General features: G+C 40.4%; 1 protein-coding gene across 1 annotated transcript in view; it reads left to right on the plus strand.

The window, feature by feature from the left end:
* Positions 1–18,596: 18,596 nt before the first annotated feature.
* LOC131824556 (serotransferrin-like) overlaps positions 18,597–22,793 on the plus strand; it is a 56,186-nt gene continuing 51,989 nt past the window's right edge. The window contains 2 exon segments of the mRNA XM_059162647.1: positions 18,597–18,745; positions 20,683–20,855. Of these exon segments, the coding sequence (XP_059018630.1) occupies positions 18,703–18,745; positions 20,683–20,855 (216 nt within the window). The 5' untranslated portion in view covers positions 18,597–18,702.

Genomic DNA, 22,793 nt, shown 5'->3' on the forward strand with positions numbered 1-22,793 from the left:
ATTTTAAAATGCAATAGCTTGCTTTCTCTGGTTTCTTGGTTTTATTCCCTTCTCTACTTTGGTCTAGACCTTGTTTGTTCCTTTATCCTCGTTATGCCTTTTCTGTGCAATTTTGATTCCACTTATAGATCCAGATTGCTCCGGATCCTTTGGTCCCTCTTAGGAAAGGTATTTTCACATCTACTCCTAGGTCATCTCCCTGCAGGCTGCCCCCAGAAGCCCGCTGCATGCTTATCTTTTATGTTGGTGCTTCCAGGAAGACTCCTGGACTTTCACCAGCTACAAAGTCCTCAGGCTCTTTTGCCCAAAGCCTCAGAGACTATTGGCTCTGTGTAGCTTGAATTTCTGCTGCCAATCTTTCCCATCAGAAGAGCCAAATCTAGGGGCACCTGTGTGGCTCAGTGGGTTAAGCCTCTGCCTTCGGCTCAGGTCATGATCCCAGGGTCCTGGGATCGAGCCCCACATCGGGCTTTCTGCTCTGCAGGTAGCCTGCTTCCTCCTCTCTCTCTGCCTACTTGTGATCTCTGTCAGATAAATAAAGAAAAAATCTTTAAAAAAAAAAAAAAGAAGAAGAAGAGCCAAATCTATGGATAATCTTCAGTGGCATAAGGCAGGAGCCCAGAGATCCTGGTCCAGCAGAGACCTTTCACTGGCATTGGGGAAGAGTTGTCATGTACCCTACATCTACTTTCTCTGAATTTTAAGAACTTGGAAAGAAGACCAGAGCATATAATTAATGTTTCATGTTTCAACATATTGAGGATACCACTGGACCCATTTCAGATGTAATAAAATCCTAGGACTCTAACCTTAGTAACACACACACACACACACACACACACACACACACATACTACTTGACCTACAATTTTTGTGTATTTATAGCTCCAGTGCAGTGATTTTTCTGTGACCTCATATCACTTTCCTCTGGAGTGAAGGAGTGAGGATAGAGGCTACTTAACCTGTTTTTAGGCAGATGATACCTTAGGGAGCTAATTAGTTTTACTAAATCGTACATATAGACAAGTTGTACATATTTACAAATAAGGCCTATCTGTGGGAATATTTAGAAAAATTAAAACGTTGAAATCATTCAATTGTAGAATCTAACAGTTGACACCAATTCTCTACAGATCTGTGTAAGCCAGAGGTTTACTTTGGAACAGCTGGGAAACCAGGTGAACTTTGCTCTTATCTTCCCACAAAGAGCAGGGACATCAAACAGTGGCATTTGCAGTGGGGCAGCAGAGGGACCAGTGATCTGTTTGTTTTGCCCCACAACTACTAGACTATGCTCAGCTCAACCAGCCACTTTTCATGGGCCCACCTGAAGATCTCAGGACTGGGCTTCTCCTGGTGAAAAAACAATGGGAAATGAAATACTAAATAACCTTGGAAGAAAATATGAATGAGTTACAGGATGATGGGGGATACCACAGGATGTTGAGTGCAAAATAGGTTCTAGCTTTACCTGCCCTGCTGGCCACCCTACCAGTTATGTCCTCTGGCTGGGCCTTAGTTTTTCTCTCTGTAAAATGAAGTCATTGTATTCAATGGTCTTGCAGGGTTTTGCCAAAGGGACCATCAGCAATAGACAAAGCCATTAAAAAATTATCTGGGGTCACTTCATTAAGTCACTGATCATGTTGTTAGTACTTAGTCCATACTAGCTGTTTTGTAATTATGATAGTCATTGCTATCTACTGGGCCAACACTTTAATAGCACAGTGAGTAGACTTCAAAATGGCCCTAGAAGATGGGTATTCATATTCTTTTAAAAATTTTTTAAACTTACTTATTTGTCAGAGAGAGAGAAAGAGAGAGCGAGCAAGCATGGGGGGCTGCAGGCAGAGAAGCTGGCTCCCCACTGAGCAAGAGGCCCAATGAGGGACTCCATCCTAAGACCCCAGGATCATGACCTGAGCCAAAGGCAGACACTTAACTGACTGAGCCATTCAGGCATCCCTCATATTCTTACTACTAATGAGAAAACAAAGTGTAAGAAAAGATAAGTAACTTCTCCAACATCATGTAAGTTCTAAGTTCTAAGTTTAAACCCAGGAATCTCTGACTCCAATTTCATACCCATTTTATTCCACGGACTGCACATGAAAATACTCAGTACCTGCCCTCAAAAATGGACAGGTAAATAAAAGGAGCGCACAGCATCCTTTTGTCTGTACACCAGTTTTATGGATAAAATAAAGCTGCCAGGCTCTGCCTGGTATATTGTCTATGATACATTGTTTAGGATCTAGAGGTCCACAAGCACCTAGGATTCCCTGATATGATGTGACCTGAGGGGCTGGGATCACAGTGTTGTGTACATAGGACTTAGAAGGAGAATAATGTTCTGGGTACTGTACTAGGTGATTTACTTTAATTGTGAATTCAGTTCTCATAAGAAGTCTATGAAGTAGGTATAATAATTCCCACTTTCTAGATGGGAAACTGAGGCACTGAGCGTTATGTAACTTGCCTAATTCACTGAATAACTAAAAGTCTTATTCTACAGAAGTGAATGTATAAAGTAGATCACCAAACCACACTAGTTTTAGTGGTGTTCCAAGTCAGGGAGCACCAGGGGCCATGTTCTTTTCTTGTTTTAATCTTTGCAGTTGTGATCATTTCTCATGCTTACTTCTATCACTATCTAATGCTACTTTTATCACCACTACATTATTGCTTTGCACTGGGTAGATGATTTCCAAATACAAATCTGGAAATAAACTCCACTTCTAGGAACAGATTCCTATACCTGAGATCCTTCCCTTATTTAAAATCCAGAATCCTTGACATTCTAGTGTCCTGGCCCACTTTATACCATGTTTTCAAAATTTTGTACCCTTTCTTCATACTCCCTAGTATCCCACTTTGTGGTCAGGAAGAAACCAATTGTCAGAAGAGCTTCTGGAGTGGGGACTGAAGGAGCTTCTCTAATCTGTTACCTGTTTCACAATTTTGCCTGAAACCAGCCCTGCCATGGAGCTCTAATCTATGCCCCTGGCCCTGACCTCTAACCCTGTTTCCATCTTTGCCAAGCCTCTCCAGGTGTCCTTCAAATGGCATGCTAGAGAAAACCAGCTTTCCCTGAATGCCTACCTTTGACCAGTGACTTTTGTTCCTTTACACATGAAAGTTTCCAGAGTCTACTCAGCTCCAGGGTCAGTGGCCTCTGCACCTGTTGACCTAGAGGTCAGGTACAGCTGGTTTAGGTTGAACATTATACTGACAAGGAAAAAGTTTTCTTGGGAAGTTCTTTTGCTTGAAGAATGGATATTTCTAGATTTTTAAATGAGGACAGTCTGCAGTCTTTCCCAGTATATTACAGAAGAAGGAGTGAATTCAAAAAAGAAGTCCAGAGCTTTGTAAAATTGAATGATGCTGACCACCTCTGCTCAGTTACTCCTTAGTCTATAAAACATCCTAATATCTGCCCTTCACAGTGTACCCTGTGAGCATGGAGACAGATAAAAAGGCTCCCCTTTTGCACTTCCTTTTCCCTACCTTTCTCTCTTTCCTTCCCTTTTTTGTTCTTTTCTTCAGTTTAAAAATATATCTCTGTTCTCCACCTTTTCCTGTCCTTGAGGTGGCCAGAGGTCATAGAGCCTGAGAGTCCAAGGCAAAGAGGCAGCTGGAGGTCAGGAGATTGATTATGTACAGAGGAAGTGGGCAAAGAGCTAAGAATATTGACAATATTGGGATTCAGGTTCCTCTCTGTCAGAGAAGGAAGCTGCAAATATGGAGAGGAAGAAAACTAGAAGATTTGCTGTGGTGTTCAATTGGAATTGGAGGAATCAGTATGAATTCATGGTTGGAGAGAGAGAGAGAAAGAAAGAGGGAAATGAAAAAAAAAGAAAGAGGGCAATAGATGTAGATGTGTGTGTGTGTGTGTGTGTGTGTGTGTGTGTGTGTGTATTCCTAGCTATCTGTCGAAAGATCTTAGTATCAGTTTCTTTCCAACCAACCCAGACTTTGGTTCTTAAATACCATTCTATATTAAAAGGATAACGTTTCTTAGAAAAGCAAGATTCTATAAACAGAGATTCCAGAACTGATGTAGAAACTACAAGATAGGCCTGGATGTCTTAATCTTCCAGAAAGTGAAGTGCTTAAAAAATAATGGGGCTTGTGAAATATACTCAGGAAGAAGCTTGAAGGGCCACCCAGTGGCCAAATTTACAATTTGAACATAAAAATAAATGAGGAGGAAGATTCTTGGAAGATGGCAGACTAGAAAGCACCAGGAAACTGTCTCCCCACTTAGACAATGATTATACTGGTAAGATCTGTTTGATGTAGCTACTCTGGAATTTTGGAGTCTACTGAAGGCTTCCAATATCTAGGAGAAGTCTTAGAAGGAAGACAAATTGCCATTAACTTCAGTTGTTACCTTGGATACCCATTCTCTTCTTCCCACCCTGCACCAGGCAGGTTTGCACATATTTCAGAGAACCTTACATAAAGCTATGGGAGCCAGAGTGGGCAATAAGGATCCTGTCATGCAAATATCTGTATTATGGTCACTGATTATTGCTTCTAAACATGGAGGTGCAGATACAGAGGAGCTAAGACTTTGTTATTTCACGTCCTTTCATTGTTGCAAGTCTTTCCTCCTCCGAGTGATGTCCAGAGAATTTGAAGATTTGAAGAGCTAACACCTTCCCCCCCCTTTTCATATTTCTCTTTTTCTCTTTTTTGAGACCCATACATTTAAGGCTAGAGCATCCAAAAGCAATGATATGTTCTGGAGAAATTAGAAAGTTACTGCACAAACCCAGAGAAAGTAGTAGGAACAAAAAAGACCATAAGTGTTTGGTTTTTTTTTTTTTCCAGCATAACAGTATTCATTATTTTTGCACCACACCTGGTGCTCCATGCAATCTGTGCCCTCTATAATACCCACCACCTGGTACCCCAACGTCTCACCCCCACCCCTTCAAAACCCTCAGATTGTTTTTCAGAGTTCATAGTTTCTCATGGTTCACCTCCCCTTCCAATTTACCCCAACTCCCTTCTCCTCTCTAACTCCCCATGTCCTCCATGCTATTTGTTATGCTCCACTAATAAGTGAAACTATATAATAATTGACTCTCTCTGCTTGACTTATTTTGCTCAGCATAATCTCTTCCAGCCCCATCCATGTTGCTACAAAAGTGGGTAATCGTCCTTTCTGATGGAGGCATAATATTCCGTAGTGTATATGGACCACATCTTCCTTATCCATTCGTCCGTTGAAGGGCATCTTGGTTCTTTCCACAGTTTGGCGACCACGACCATTGCTGCTATAAACATTGGGGTACAGATGGCCCTTCTTTTCACGACATCTGTATCTTTGGGGTAAATACAGAGTAGTGCAATTGCAGGGTCATAGGGAAGTTCTATTTTTAATTTCTTGAGGAATCTCCACACTGTTCTCCAAAGAGGCTGCACCAACTTGCATTCCCACCAACAGTGTAAGAGGGTTCCCTTTCTCCACATCCCCTTCAACACATGTTGTTTCCTGTCTTGCTAATTTTGGCCATTCTAACTGGTGTAAGGTGATATCTCAATGTGGTTTTAATATGAATCTCCCTGAGGGCTAATTATGATGAACATTTTTTCATGTGTCTGATAGCCATTTGTATGTCTTCATTGGAGAGGTGTCTATTCATATCTTCTGCCCATTTTTTGATATGACTGTCTGTTTTGTGTGTGTTGAGTTTCAGGAGTTCTTTATAGATCCTGGATATCAACCTTTTGTCTGTACTGTCATTTGCAAATATCTTCTCCCTTTCCGTGGGTTGCCTCTTTGTTTTCTTGACTGTTTCCTTTGCTGTGCAGAAGCTTTTGATTTTGATGAAGTCCCAAAAGTTTATCTTCGCTTTTGTTTCCTTTGCCTTTGGAGACATATCTTGAAAGAAGTTGCTGTGGCTGATATTGAAGAGATTACTGCCTATGTTCTCCTCTAGGATTCTGATGGACTCCTGTCTCACACTGAGGTCTTTTATCGATTTTGAGTTTATCTTTGTGTATGGTGTAAGAGAATGGTTGAGTTTCATTCTTCTACATATAGCTGTCCAGTTTTCCCAGCACCATTTATTGAAGAGACTATCTTTTTTCCACTGTATATTTTTTCCTGTTTTCTCGAAGATTATTTGCCCATAGAGTATAAGTTTTCATTTATATCTGGTCCTTGGTACAGAAACAGCCTACAGCAATAAAAATGAACAAACAAACAAAAACAAGCACACCAGGAAACACTGGGGAAGAAAGAGAATTTTATTTCCAGAGTTACTACATTATTAGATTTCAATGTCCAGTTTTCAACAACAACAACAAAAATCACAAGGCATACCATGAAACAGGAAAGTATAGCCTATTTAAAGGAAAAAAAATAAACCAACAGAAACTGTTCTTGAAAAGGACCTGATGATGGATCTACTACACAAAAACTTTATAACAACTATCCTAAAAATTTTCAAGGAACTAAAAGATGTGGAGAAAGTCAAGAGAACAAAATATAAACAAAGTAGAAATATCAATAAAAAGAAAACTTAAAAAGAAACAAAAGAGAAATTCTGAAGCTGAAAAAGTAAAATAACTTAGGTAAAAATTCACCAGAGGGATCCAAAGACACATTTGAACAGGCAGAAGAAAAAATCAGTGAACTGAAAGATAGTACAATTGAAGTTATAGAATCTGTGGAACAGAAAGAATAAAAATGGAAGAAAAATGAACAGAGCCCAAGGGACCTGTAGGACATCAAACACAGAACAATATATGCATTGTGGGAGCCACAGAAGGAAAGGAAAAAGGAGTAGAAAAAGTATTTGAAGAAGTAATTATCAAAAGTGTCCCAAATTTGATGAAGTACATAAATACAAATATCCAAGAAGCTCAATGAACACTACATGGGGACCCCCTACCAAGACATATAATAACCAAACTATTAAAAGCCAAAGATAAGAAGAGAATATTGAACGCAGAAAGAGGTAAATGACTTATCACATACAAGGATCTTTAATAAGATTAATATTAATCTTATTGAATAATTGATGGATTATTATTGAATTAATAATTCATCTTCAAAAACTTTGTAGGCCAGAAAGCAGTGGGCTGATATATTTAAATGCTAAAAGAAAAAAAGAAACTTTCAACCAAGAACCGTGCATCCAAAGCAAAACTGTTCTTCAAAAATGAGGGAGAAATTAAGACATTCCCAGAAAAACAGCAGCTAGGGAAGTTTGTTACTACTAGATGTACAAGAAATGTCAGTTGAGATCAAAGGACACTAGATGATAACTTGAAATGTGTTTTGTGTGTGTGTGTGTGTTTAAAGATTTTATTTACTTGAGAGAGAGAGAGATCATGAGAACGAGGGAGGGGTACAGGGAGAAGCAAACTCTCCACTGAGACAGAAGCCCCATGCAGGACTCAATCCCAGGATGCTGAGATCATGACCTGAGCTGAAGGCTGTTGCTTAACTGACTGAGCCATCCAGGCACTTGATAACATGAAATCTTATGCAGAAATAAAGATCACAGTAAAAGACAATAAATGGATTATTATAAAAGTTAGTATTGTAAAAATGATTTGTAACTTTACATTTTGTTTTCTACATATACATATGAAACTAATGCATTAAAAACCAATTATTCATTCATTTTTATTTTATTTTATTTATTTTAAAGATCCATTTACTTATTTTAGAGAAAGAGAGTGCACGCACACAAGTGGGGAGAGGGGCCGAGGGACAGAGAATCTTTAAGCAGAATGCCTGCTGAGCACAGAGCCTAATGCAGGCTTAATCTGAGGACCCTGAGATCTTGACCTGAGCTGAAATCAAGAGCCAGATGCTTATCAGACTGAGCCACCCAGGTGATCCCATTTGTTTTTAGACACATGATGTATAAAGATGTAATTTTATGATATCAACAACTGAAAGGGGTGGATAATAAAGCTGTAAAAGAGCAGTGTTTGTATGTTATTGAACTTGAGATTATATAAATTCAAACAAGAATCATAACTTTAGGATGTTAAATGTAATCTCCATGGTAACTATAAGGAAAATAGCTATATTTATACATAGCCAAAAGGATAAATCCAAAAGAAAATGAGAAGGGAATTGAAATGTTTCACTACAAAAAAAAAAACACAAAAACCCATCCACACACAAATGAAGATAGTGATGCAGGAAAAGAGGAATAAAAAAGCTATACAGCATATAGAAAACAAATAATATGATGTCAGAAGTAAGTCCTTTCTTATCACAGTAATTACTAAATGCAAATGAATTACTCTTCAATCGAAAAACAACTTAGCAGAATGGTAAAAACACACTATTCAACTATACACTGGACAAGAGACTTATTTTGATACAAAGACACAAAAAGATTGAAAATTAAAGGATGGAAAAGATATTCCAAAAGGGAGCAGCATTGACTGTAATATCAGATAAAGTAGATTTTAAATCAAAAGAGTTTATAAGAGGCAAATAAGGACATTTTACATTAATAAAAATTTCAACACTGAAAGAATATATAACATTTATAAACATCTATACACCTAATAACAGACCATCAAAATAGATGAAGTAAAAATTGATGGGATTGAAGGGAGAAATAGTTCTTTTTAAAAATTTTATTTAATTTTAATTTTTTATTTTATTTTATTTTATTTTATTTTTTAAAGATTTTATTTATTTGTCTGAGAGAGAGAGCATGAGGAGCAGGAAGGGATAGAGGGAGAGGGGGAAGCCGGCTCCCCACTGAGCAGGGATCCTGATGTGGGGTTCGATCCAGGACTCTGGATCATGACCTGAGCCAAAGGCAGACACTTAATGCACTGAGTCACCCAGGCGCCCCTAATTTTTATTTTTAAAAAGATTTGTTTATTTATTAGCAAGAAAGAGAGTGAGGGGAGGGACAGAGAGAGAGAGGGAGAGAGACTCCTTAAGCAGACTCCCTACGGAGCTTGCAGTCTGATGCAGGGTTCAATCCCAAGACCTCAAGATCATGACCTGAGCTGAAGTCCAGAGTCAACCTCCCAGCTGCTCCAGAAATAGTTCTATAATAATAGTTGGAGATGTCAATACCACACTCTCAATAATGGACAGAATAACCAAGCAGAAAATAAGTGTGGAAATAGAGGACTTGAACAACTCACTAAACCAAAGGGGCATGTACAGAACACTCTATCCAATAACAACAGTATACAATTTTTTCTCAACTGTGCATAGGATATTTTCTAGGGCAGACCATATGTTAAGCAATACACTAGGTCTCAAAGATTTTAAAAGATAGATATGATACCAGGATTCTTCTGCGACCACAATAGGATGAAGTCACAAATGAATAGCAAAAGGAAAACTGGAAATTCACACATCTGTGGAAGTTAAGCAATACATTGTTGAACAATCAATGGATCAAAGAAAAAATCGCAAGTGAAATTGGAAAATACTTAGGTATGAACGAAATGAAAACATAACACAATGTGGGACACAGCAAAAGTGGTCCTAAGGGGGAAATTTATAGCTATAATCACATTTAAAAAGATGAAAAGATCTCAAATCAACAGCCTAGTTTCACAACTTAAGGAACTAGAAAAAAGAACAGCAAACTAACCTCAGTTGGTAAAAGGAAGGAAATACCAAAGACTATGGTAGAAATGAAAGAAATAGAGAATAGAACAGAAAAACTAGAGAAAATCAATGAACCCTAAAGTTGTTCTTTGAAAAGATCCATGAAATTGCAAACCTTTAGCTTGGCTGACTGAATAAAACAGAAAGAAGTCTGAAATTACTAAAATCAGAAATGAAAGGAGGAACATTACTGATTTTAAGAAATAAAAATGATTATGAGATTATTATTAATAATAGCATGTCAACAAATTGGATAATCTAGATGAGATGGACAAATTCCAAGAAACACAAAACCTATCAAGACTATATCATAGGGTGTCTGGGTGGCTCAGGTGGTTGAGTGACTGCCTTCGACTCAGGTCATTATCCTGGAGTCCTGGGATCGAGTCCCATATCAGGTTCCCAATTCCATGGGGAGTCTGCTTCTCCCTCTGAACATCTCTCTTATGCTCTCTCTTGCTCTCACTCCCTCAAATAAATACATAAAATCTTTTTGTAAAAAAAAATTATTTCATGAATGGGGTGCCTGGGTGGTTCGAGGGTTAAGCCTCTGCCTTTGGCTCAGCTCAGGTCATGATCTCAGGGTCCTGAGATCAAGCCCTGCATTGGGCTCTTTGCTCAGCAGAGAGCCTGCTTCCCCCCTCTCTCTGCCTGCCTCTCTGCCTGCTTGTGATCTCTCTCTCTCTCTCTGTCAAATAAATAAATAAAATATTTTTAAAAAAATACTGTATCATGAAGAAATAGAACACTGGAATAGATATTTATTTTGTAAGGAGATTGAGTCAGTATTTAAAAATCTCCCACCATCAAAAAACCCTAGATCTGATGTCTTGACTGGTGAATTCTACAATATGTTTAAAGAACCAACACCAATCCTTCTTAAACTTTTCCAAAAAATTTAAGAGGAAAGAACACTTTCTAACTTATTCTGATGCTTATTATATGATATCATACTTATTCTATGATATAAAGCCAGACAAGGATGCTGTAGGAAAAGAAAACTAGAAATCAATATCCCTGTGAATATTGATTAATAAGTCCTCAACAAAATACTAGCAAACTGAATTCAGCAGCATATTATACACCATGACCAAGTGGGATTTATTTCTGGAATGCAAAAATGGTTCTACATATGAAAACCAATTATTGTAATACACATTAACAGAATGGCAGAAACCCCCCACATGATCATCTAAATTGACACAGAAAAAGCATTTGATGAACTCCAACATTTTGTCTTTCATGACAAAAAAATCATTCAACAAACTAGGAGTGGAAGAGAACTACATCAATACAGTAAAAGCCATATATGAAAAACCCAAAGCAGAAATCATATTCAATGGTGAGAGACTGAAAGCTTTTCCTCTGCAATTAGGAACAAGGCATTCTTTCTTTATGGAATAGAAGACTTAATATTGTTGTGATATAAATACTACCCCAAACATTTTACAGATTAAATGTTACTAAAATCCTAACTTTTTTTTTCCATAAATAGAAAAAATCTTAAAATTCAGATGGAATCTCAAATGATCCTGAATAGTTAAAATCTCTTGACAGAACAAAGGTGGAGTACTCAGACTTCCTGATTTCAAGAATATGTTACAGATACCAAGAGTATGGTACTGGCATGAAGACAGATGCATACACCAATGGAATAGAATAGAGAGCCCAGAAATAAACACTTGCATATATAGTTAAATTATTTTCCACAAAGGGGCTAAGGACATTAAAAAAAAGATAGTCTTTTCAATAAACTAGACTGGGAAAACCAGGTACGAAGACATAAGAGAATGAAGTTGGATTCTCACTCAATATCATATACAAAAATTAACTAAAAACTATTTAAAGACCTAAACTTAAGGCCTAAAAGTAGAAAAAATACCTTAGAAGAAAACATAGGGCAGAAGCTTTATGATATTGGATTCGGCAATGATTTCTTTGATATGACATCAAGACACAGGCGACAAAAGCAAAAATAGACAAATTGAACTTAATGAGAATTAAAACTTTTGTGCAACAAAGGACACTATGAGCAGATTGAAAGGCAAACCACCGAATGCGAAAACATATTTGCATATCAGGTAACTGATAAGGGGTTAACATCCAAAATATATAGAGAACTCCTACAGAAGAAGAACAACAACAACCTGGAACAACAGAAGAATAACAACTACAGAAGAACAAATAACCAATTCAGAAGTGGGCAAAGGACTTGAATAGACTTTCCTGAAAAGAAATTATACAAATGGTCAATAGGCATATGAAAAGATGCTCAATATCACTAATCACTAGGGAAATGTAAATCAAATCTATAATGAGATTAAAAAAAAAAACAACAACCTGGAAAGTAATAAATGTTGGCAAGGGTGTGGAGAAATTAGAATCTTCTGTACCATTTGTGGGAGTGTAAAATGGTACAGCTGCTATAGAAAACACTAGGGAGATTCCTCAAAAAATTAAACATAGAATTATCATATCTTCAATGGTTTTGGGAAACTGGACAGCACCTTGCAAAAGAATGAAACCGGAGCACTTTCTTACACCATACACAAAAATAAATTCCAAATGGATTAAAGACCTAAATGTGAGACTTGACCATAAAAATTGTAGAAAAGAACACAGGTAGTAACTACTTTGGCATCAGCCATAGCAACTTCTTTCTAGATATGTCTTCTGAGGCAAGGGAAACAAGCAAAAATAATCTATGGGGGCTACATCAAAATAAAAACTTCTGCACAGAGAAGGAAACAATCCACAAAACTAAAAGGCAACTTGCAGAATGGAAGAAGATATTTGCAAATGACATATCTGATAAAGAGTTAGTATCCAAAATACATAAAGAACTTATAAAACTCAACACCTGAAAAACAAATAATCTACTTTAAAAATGGGCAGAAGACATGAATAGGCATCTCTCCAAAGAAGTCAACCAGATGGCCGACAGATACATGAAAAGATGCTCAACATCACTCATCACCAGTGAAATACGAATCAAAACTGCAATGAGGGGTGCCTGGGTGGCTCAGTGGGTTAAAGCCTCTGCCTTTGGCCCAGGTCATGATCCCAGGGTCCTGGGATCGAGCCCTGCATCGGGCTCTCTGCTCAGCGGGGAACCTGCTTTCTCTTCTCTCTCTGCCTGCCTCTGCCTACTTGTGATCTCTGTCTGTCAAATACATAAATAAATAAATAAGAAAGAAAAAAGATTAAAAAAAAAATCTTTCTTAAAGAAAAAAAAAAAAACAACTGCAATGAGATATGCTCTCACACCTGTCAGAATGGCTAAAATAAAAAAACAAAAAACAACAGGTGTTGGTGAGGATGTGGAGAAAGGGGAACCTCCTTGCACTGTTGGTAGGAGTGGAAACTGCTGCAACCACTGTGGAAAACAGTATGGAGGCTCCTCAAAAATTTAAAAATAAAACTACCCTATGATTCTTCAATTGCACTACTAGGTATTGACCCAAAGAATACAAAAATACTGATAATTCAAAGGGATACAACACTCTGATGTTTATAGCAGCATTATCTACAATAGCCAAAGTATGGAAACAGCCCAAGTATCCATTGACTGATCAATAGATAAGGAAGGTGTGGTGTATATATACAATGGAATATTACTCAACCATTAAAAAGAATGAAATCTTGTCATTTGCAACAGCATGGTTGAAGCTGAGAGTATAATGCTTAGTGAAATAAGTCAGTCAGAAAAAGACAAATACTGTGTGCTCTCACTCATATGTGGAATTTAAGAAATAAAACAAATGAGCAAAGGTCGGGGGGAGAGAGAGAGGCAAACCAAGAAACAGACTCTTAACTACAGAGAACAAACTGAGGGTTACGAGAATGGAGGTGGGTAGAAGGATGGGTGAAATAGGTGATGGGGATTAAAGAGTGCACTTGTGATGAGCACCAGATGTTGCATGGAAGGGTTGAATCCCTGTATTGTACACCTGAAACTAATATTACACTGTACATTAACTAATTGAAGTTTAAATAAAAACTTAAAAAGAAGTATTACTACATTATCCAGAAATTCCACATTGACTATATACTCAAAAGAACTGAAAGCAAGGTCTTGAAGTGATATTTACACACCCATGTTTATAGACATATTATTTGCAACAGCTAAAATGTGGAGAAAACCCAAGTGTTCACTGATAGATGAATAAATAAGTAAATATGGCAAATACATAGAATGGAACATTATTCAGCCTTAAAAAAGAAGGAAATTATTGACATATGTTACAACATGTATGAATAGTGGACATTATGGTAAATAAACTAATCACAAAAGACAAATGTTGTATGATTCCACTTAAATGAGGCACTTGGAGTGGTTAAAATCATAGAGCCAGAAAATAATGGGGTAGTTACCAGGGGCTAGGGGTAGAGAGAAATGAGGAATTTTTGTTTACTGGATATAGAGTTCCAGTTTTTCAAGATAACAGAAGTTCTGGAAATGGACAGTCACAGTCACACAACAACATGAATGAACTGCACACTTAAAAATGGTTAATATGATAAATTTTATGTAATATGTATTTTACCACAATAAAAAAATGATAGTAAAGGATTATAACCCACTGAGAAAGATGGGAACCCTGAGTCCATGCTGATAAAAACAAATAAAAGGAAATAAATAAATAACTGGAAAACAGGAAGCACTTGTTTACTTTAGAATGTCAATTGATAAAAGCACAAAGAATGATATAAACAGAAAAATAGCTCTTTGGCAACCAATATAGTAATAACTGATCAAGGCAAGAGACCTCAATGAATGTTGAAACTAAGCAGTGCCTGTCTGAGGAGGAATAAAATATTAAATAGTGTCAACATATCTTCCCACAAACTACTCATTAATTAAGAGGAAAATAAATTTACAGTGTAGAAATCTGTCAGACACCACCTTAACCAAGCAAAGTTAACAGAATTGATAATGAAACAAGTCACTTTCATGTTCCTTCTAATGCAAACCTGAGAAGAAAATGAGTTTTATTTTTTTCTCTTTAATTCTTTTACATATTATATTTTTTCGTACATGACTGGATTGGCAAGATCCACAAGTAAAATGTTGAATAGAAATGATAAGAGTAGAACTTTTTCTTGATCTCAAAGGGGAAGCTTTCATTCACCATTCTACCACTGAGTATGAAGATTTCATATATATAAAGAGAACATTTCTTTAAAGTATTTATATATATTACACACACACACACAATTGGATTAAACATGTTTCCTAGGATGAATCTGCCAAGAGGTTTTAAAAAGAATGGTTGCTGAATTTTAGCAAATGCTATTCCTGTACTGACTGATACGGTTATGTAATTTTCCTCCTTTATTCTGTTAATGTGACCAATTATAATGATTGATTTTTCAAAAGATAACTTGCATTCCTGGAATAAATCCAACTTGCTAATGATTTAGTATCCTTTTTAGATATTGCTAACATTTTGCTTGGAATTTTTACATCCATGTTCATAAAAGTTACTTTCTTTTTATATTTCATATTTATATTTTATATTTTTTATATCATGTCCTTGATGGTTTTTGCTTTCAAACTATACCTACCAGCCTCAAAAATTAGTCAGGGAGTGCTCCTTTTTTTTTTTTTTTCTATTACCTGGGAAAGTATGTATAAGATTGTTATAATTCTTTTTAAATGTTTGGTAGAATTCATTAGTGAAGCTGTCTAGCCCTGGACTATTTGTGAAAAGGATATTTTTGTGGACTCCTCTGGGAAAAGAATGGGAGCCTGAGAATCTTCCCTTGTCCAGGGACTTCTGAGGGATAGGACTGAGACAGAGAGAGCTGGTGGTGTGTGGCATTTCAACCACCTGACATTTTTCTAGAAGGACAGTGCCCTTGGTTCTCACCTCTCTCATTGCACTCTCCCTGAGCAGTGGTCTGTGGGATAGCGGGTCTATGAGCATCAGTTCTCAGGCTACTGATCACCACCTTACCAAAGATCCAGACTCAGGTCTTTCAGAGGAGAAGCCTTGGTGTTAGGCAGAAAGCAATGAGGGGGAAGGCGGAGAGGGACTGGTTCAACCAGACAGAAGTTCTTTGTTTGCTCTGCTTCTTTGTAAATGAGGCAACATTTGGAAACAACAAATATTGGTTCAGAGAGCCAATGCATTCCTGCCCATCCCTTTAGGTCAGCAACCCACCCCTCACCCCCTGCACGTACACACAAGTTCAGCTCTTTCTACAAGAGACCCAGTCCCACTGAAATTTAAGAGTTCTATTCAGACTTAGGAGATTTGAGTTCAGGTCCTAGAGCTCTGTGAAGGAGGAGCTGTCATTTTAGTATAGAGTCCACATCTGAAAAATGAGGAACTGACCTCATCTCTCCAGGTAATTGGTCAAGATCACAAAGATCTTGCCCCAGAACAGTGCTTGGAACATGGAAGGACAGAAAATGTGATACTTTTGTTCCATCTGAGCACAATAAATTGGTGCATACCTGAGGTTCTGCAGTTGGGGCACTCAGGCTACTTCCAGAAGGACAAGCCCCTCTGCAAACTGAAATGTGGGGTGGTGTGTCTGTGAAGAAATGGCAGGGCTGAGAGAACCCTGTCTGTCCTTTCAATGTGAGCCTCGATGAGTCCCTTGGTCTCTGTATGTCCCCGTTTCCTGGGAGAGTCATTGTTGTTGGTGGATGGGTACATGCACTCTGGAATCAGACTGCTTGATTATGCATCTGACTCACTAGTTGATTTTGGACAAGGTGTTAACCCCTCACAGCCTCAGTTTCCTCACCTCATCTTTAATAGGGAGTCTCTCACACTGACCAGAAGGTGCTCCCTGTAAGGGGCTCAAGCTTGGCTGTGGGTCTGACCCTGGAGGAACTGCCTCAGGAAAGGCTCACTATCCCTCTGGTCCAAGAGTAAGAGCACTAGGGGCCCAGGGGCAAGAATCAAGGTCTCTGTCTTCCATGCCCTCCATGGAGCTTCCCTGAGTTTGTGGCTTATTCAACATTGGGCAACTCTCCTTCCTGCTTCTAAGCAGACACTGCAAGCTCTGTGCACAGCCTCAGGAGGCATCAGCTCCACAGGAGGCTTCTCCCAGCCAGGACTTCTCATTTTCTCCTCCTGTCTTCATCTCAGTACCTTAAGGTCTCCCACAGGAAGAGAGGTCACCCCCTAATACACCTGCTGCAGGGGTAAGTAGGAGTATGCCCTTCCTGCCATGATTCTGGGTTTTCCATGGCTTACGCAGGAGTGTCCATGAGGGGCAGGGACAGAGGGAGGGCAAGCAGCAGCTTCTCTTCCTCAGTGGTGAGGCAGCCTGGTTAGGCTTGTCTTCCGTCCCTACTGTAAACAGAAAGTCCCCGCTATAGCAATACTTTCTAAAGTGGGGTGTAGGTAACCCCTCGTATGTGAGACAATCTACTGAGGTGTGGGAGAATATAGCCTGACTTCCAGTTGTATTTATTCTTAATACAAAAGATTAACAAATGGACATACATTACTATTTTGTGTGAGGATTGGCACTGTCTCCCACTGGTCTGTAGGCCAGACAGACACAGGTCTTGTAGAGCCTCTGAAGTGTCCTGAGGGAAGGTGAGGAACACCTCAAAAGGGCAGGGGTGGGAAAGAGGGTGCTGGATGTTTGTGACTCTCTGACCTGTCCTTTGCTTTTGGCTTTTGTCGTTCCCTATTTTGTGGTGTTTGTGTGCCCAGGAAATTGGATGTACAGATGATGTGATGTGGTTTAATTCACCAAACCTCATAAAATGCACAAGTGCCTTAAAAAGATTTCTGCAAAGAAACTAGAATTAGAAGATGATTCTGATAACACAAACACAAGTGAACAAAAATAAAATGACGATATTGACATCTTCTAGGCCTGGTATAGATTAATTAGTGTAGCTAGAGCCCCAAACCACAATCACCTGATCAGACTGGGTAAGTAACTTTTCGAGAAACCTAAAATTATCTTGAGGACTTTTTGGAGTATTGACTTTTGTCTACTATCAGGACCCTTGCCCTTTCCCTAAGTGTATTATTTTGCCTTGAGATATTATTCAATGTATACAAGGCAGAATAAACAAAGGAACAGTAAAAAAAGAATGTTTTATCTTTGCTTTATTGCTTCATAAATTTCTATTCCTCATATGGTTGAAATGTACACAATATATTAGTTTAAAAAATACACACACAGAATGTATAAGCTCACTATTTTTCCTGATAAGGATGGGCAATCAAAGCCAATTGGAAACCACTTAACTGGAGGGAGCCAGGGATGACCCAGGCATTGAGACCAGGCTACATCCTCCTCTGGGCCTGTTGCTTTGGGCTGGAGTGTCGATTTGTTCTGAGTCTCTAGACTTTGTCACGTTTCTGGGTAGCATCTTGTGGGAGAGAGTTTGTCTCCCCTGTGACTCTGTCCCTAGGCCGAGGTGTCTGTCAGGCTGCGTGGAGGGAAGGAAGGTTTTCAGTCCAGAAGTTTTAGATCAGTGGGGCATATCAGGGGAGAGCAATGCCTCAGTTAGGAGGGCCTTTGAGAGCCCAGGAGCAGTGTTTCTGGGGACAGCTGGGAAGAAGTGAAGGGTGTTGACGCCAGCTTTATCTTCTCTGACATCCTCTGTAAGGAAGGTCTTTGCTTGTCATTCCGCATCTCTAGTCTGGATCTAGGGTAGTTCCTTCCCTCTTTTATCCATGGAATGAATGTGTCAGACTGGTGCAGGACCAGCTCTAGTAGCATCCCGAGATTTGGGAGCAGAACCACCCTCCCCAACACGCGCCCCCCCTCCCAAGCCCCGCTGTGGCCCTGCTCCTGGCACAGAGAGAGCGCACATTAACAAAGGGCTCATTTTTCCTTAATTCCCTTACAATCAGCATTTTTGTGCTGGATTCCATCCGTGGGTCTCTCCGGAGCTCAGGAAATGAGGTGATCGGCCAGGGGAAGGAATGAAGGGGGAGGGGTGGGGGTGATTGGGCAAGCGGGCTGCGCAAACACAGGAGGTCAAAGATTCTGCTTGGCCCGCTGGGCCGGACATAAAGGGGCACTGGACGCGGGGAGGCGGCGCAGAAGCCCACAGGTCTGTGCTCCCAGCTCCTAGACACAGACCCAGGAAGATGAGGCTTGCTGTCCGCACCCTGCTGGCCTGCGCGGTCCTGGGTGAGTGCCGGCTCCGGGAAGGCTCCCAGAGTCGCCAGCTCGGTAGCTTTTTTGCACCCTCCACTCGGCCACACAGGCTCCGGGATTCCATCCACGCTTGGGCTGGAAAGCCTAGAGAACTTCCTTCGCTCTTCTCCGCCGCATCCCTGCACCTGGTTGAGAACTGCCTTAGGGTCAGCTCTGCGCCTGTGCGCAGCTGCTTGTCCTGCTAGTGCTTCTGCTCCTTTTCGTGCCCTCCATGCTTCCTTGCTTCCTCTCCTTGCTCTCCTCCTTGTTGTCCAGTAAATCCCTTAGTATTAGAATGCAATAAGAGCACTTCCATCATGGTTTATTAGATCCCTTCTATGAGGTCTCCTGAGTTGTGTCTGAACTGCTAAAAATGGCTTTCAAGCCCTCCTGAATCTGACTGCGCCCCCATCCTTGGTGGTCTGATGGCCCGTGGGTGCCCTTGGCACTGAAGATGTCCTGCTAAGAAGCAGGGCCACTGACGGATCCAAAGCATATTTGAATCCAGGCTTCTTGTGTCTGCACCAGTGAGAAGGCTGGGGCGGGGAGGGTTGGGTGAGGGTAAATGAGGCCATGGGTCCAAGCACCAGTGGAGTGGAGTCTGTGCACACATCCGTGCTGCGGGGTCTGTAACTGGAAGCCCTCTGCTACACGCATCACCTCCTGAGATTGTTTGGCGTCCTCTGTTCTTTAACTTCTGCCTCTCCTGGTGCATTTGTTATACCTTTGGAGCTTTGTGTTTCGTTATTTGTCTCTCCTGGAAAAGTTTACCCTTGGGAGTTGGCCCTGCATTACTTGCCTTTGGCCCTGGTCCCCTCCCACCCTCAAAGCACCTCACAGGGCTGTGCAAGGTACATGCAGGACTCAGGACAAACTCCTGCCCATGAGACCTCAGGAAGGGCAGTTTGGGGTTGGGGGGGTTTGGGGCAGGGGTGTCTGCCACTGAATCCTGATGCCTCCCATGACTTCTCATGGGCAGAGGTGGGATAAAGGGTGGCTGGGACAGTAATTTCACAGTGGCTCCTCCTTATGCAACCTGGAGAAGTGTTGCCCTCCCCACTTCCTGCTTTGCGCTTTGTGGATATTCATCAGCTTCTCTGAGTCAGCCCTGTGCTCTTCTCCACAGAACGTGGAGATGAAAAAGAGGTCTTTGGGAGCAGTGCAACCACATGATTTTAATAGCTGCAGACACGGCTGCTAATGGCAGCCCAAAAGACTGATGAAAATTGAGGGAGGGGTCACTGGAAGCAGAAAGAGCCACTGAATATGTGGAGTTCTACTTATTCCTGGAACAGAGGATGATAGACGAGATTCAAAGGCAAATTCATTATTTCATCAGTCATTTACCCCTACCTACTGGCCAAGCAGATGGAAAATAACTCAGAATGTCATCTTCTTTTCTTCCCTGGGCAGAGACCAAAGGCTGGAGACCTGGTTTCTAGGCCAGTCTTGGCCACTAACAGGCTGGATGACCTTAGGTAAAGCACCACTCTCTAAGGCCAGTTCCATCATCTTTAAAAGATGGTAATTCCTACCTTGCTAGCTTCCCCAAGTTGTCATATCGAGCCAATGCCTTCAAGTGGCTGAAAGTGCTCTGTCACACTGATGAGGCTTATGTCCCAGGGCAGTCTCATGATGGTGAGATAAGGAGGCAGGGAAAACAGAGAAAAGCAGATTATTGTGGTCTCCAGTTAAGAGCTGATAGTCAAGCCAGCATCCCTCTGACTAGCATAGGGTGGTAAGCAGGTGACTAGGGGACCATTAGGGTTCCATTCTCTTGTCCCCAGCCTCAGAAGGCAATGGAATCTGTGCGCTGGGGTGTTAATAGGAGGAATGGGAGGAGGACAGGTTGGGAGAGATGGAGACTTCAAGAGCCTTCAGGGGGTGCTCTGTCTCTCCCACTAACACAACCTCTGACCTCTTTCTCCTAGGGCTGTGTCTGGCTGTCTCCCCTGAGAAAACTGTGAGATGGTGCACGGTCTCAAATCACGAGGCCAGTAAGTGTTCCAGTTTCATGGAAAATATGAAAACTGTCCTTGAAAATGGTCCTTTTGTCAGCTGTGTGAAGAAAACCTCCTACCTTGAGTGCATCAAGGCCATTTGGGTAAGCCACTGTTGCCTAAAAGAGAGTGGAATAAAATCCAAACCTTCTCTTCTGACATTTTGGAACAACTCTACTCAGGTGGGAGGCTGGTGTGTGGGACAGTCAACCCCCAGTGCTAATAAAGTCACTTCAGAAAGGGAAATTGGAGTAGATACCTTTAAAGAGTCTTAAAAACAAAATCCAACACACTCTGAAAAGGAGACTATTTTGAGGCACCAAGTTCTCTGAATTCAGGGGAAAAAACAAGAATGTTTACTATCAAAATTTCCATATGACATTGTTTTGGACTAGATGAATGACGCTCATGGAGAAGAGGAACACAGTGCCAACGGCAGATGGTTGCTGATGTCTTTGTTTTTCAGATTTTCCAAAAACACTTTACTCCTTCATTGCTGTCCCTGCACATCTGAATGGGGGTCAGACCCTGTGCTGAGCAATGGGGCTGCAGTGGGGAATTTAAACACATCTGGCCCTTATTCTTGACAAGATAACATTCTAGTGGGGAGAGAAGAAAAATATGCAAACAAATAAATTGTAAATTTCAAAGTGTGTGATATACGATGAAGGGAAAGAGTACAATGCTCTGACAGAGACTTTCAGAAGAAACTTACTTTGGCCTGCGTGTCAGGCACAACCTCCTTGACAGGGAAGCAGTGAAGCTAGGACCCCAACGATGAGCATGGGTATACCTGCCGGGTGCCACAGGTAGAACACGTCAGGAAGTGAAGAACAGTTTGTGCAAACGGCCCAGGATAGCAGAGCGGGAGTTTCTGAGGTTGCTGTAGGGAAATCGGGGTGAAGGAGTAGAGCAAGTAGGAAGGAGAAATGAGGAGTAATGAGGTGGGAAAGGTAGACTCAGCCAGACGGAGGATGATCGACTGAAGGAATCAGTGATTTGGTAAAAACAACTGGCCTGTGTGTGTTTTTTAGTTGGATCTGTTATGATCATGCTTTAAATGATCACCCTTGAATTGTGACACTTGTTTAGCTCTAGTCCATGCATGCCCCTTTTCATTTTTAAATTGCTGATAATATAAAATGATACTACACAAGAACCTAACACAGTTTCTCAAAACTTCATCAGTACCAATAGCTTACTTCTAGGGCTGCTGTGTGGTAGCACTGGATTCTATGGGAATGACAACCACGTAGTGTGGTGTAACCCACTGGCCCTACTTACAGTTACCGATGTCTCTCTCCATCCATTCTCAATCTTACGCCTTGTATTAGTTCTAAGATGTATAGGAGTATGTGTGAATGACTATATGGTTTTGATTCGTAAAAAGTTTCATAAACATGGCATTACTATATGTTGTCTTCTCCTTGTTTTTCCCTCCTCAATATTATGCTAAGATTCACCCACATTGTTGAATATAGCTATTGTTCATTCATTTTCAGAGCCCACAATAGTCCATTATGTTAGTATAACACAATGTATTTTTTCTTTCCTGGTCATTAGGCATTTGGGCTCTTTCCAGCCTTTGGTTATTCTAATCAGGGCTTGACAAAAAAATTTTTTTAAGATTTTATTTATTTATTTGACAGAGAGAGAGAGAGATCACTAGTAGGCAGAGAGGCAGGCAGGGAGAGAGGGGGAAGCAGGCTCCCCGCTGAGCAGAGAGCCCTACATGGGGCTTGATCCCGGGACCCTGATATCATGACCTGAGCCGAAGGCAGAGACTTAATGCACTGAGCCACCCAGGCGCCCCGACAAATATTTTTTAACATATCTCCTAGGACACAAGTATTAATAGTTTCTCTTCAATATATATATATGTAGGAGCAGATTTGCTGTACCATGGGATATGTATTTGTCTTCTAAGACAATGCCAAATGTTTGATTTTTTTTTTTAATGAATTAACATATAGTGTGTTATTAGTTTCAGAGGTAGAGTTCAATGATTCATCACTTGCATATAACACTCAGGGCTCATCACA

The sequence above is a fragment of the Mustela lutreola genome, chromosome 2 (genome assembly GCF_030435805.1).
Source record: "Mustela lutreola isolate mMusLut2 chromosome 2, mMusLut2.pri, whole genome shotgun sequence".
Taxonomy (NCBI): Eukaryota; Metazoa; Chordata; class Mammalia; order Carnivora; family Mustelidae; genus Mustela; species Mustela lutreola.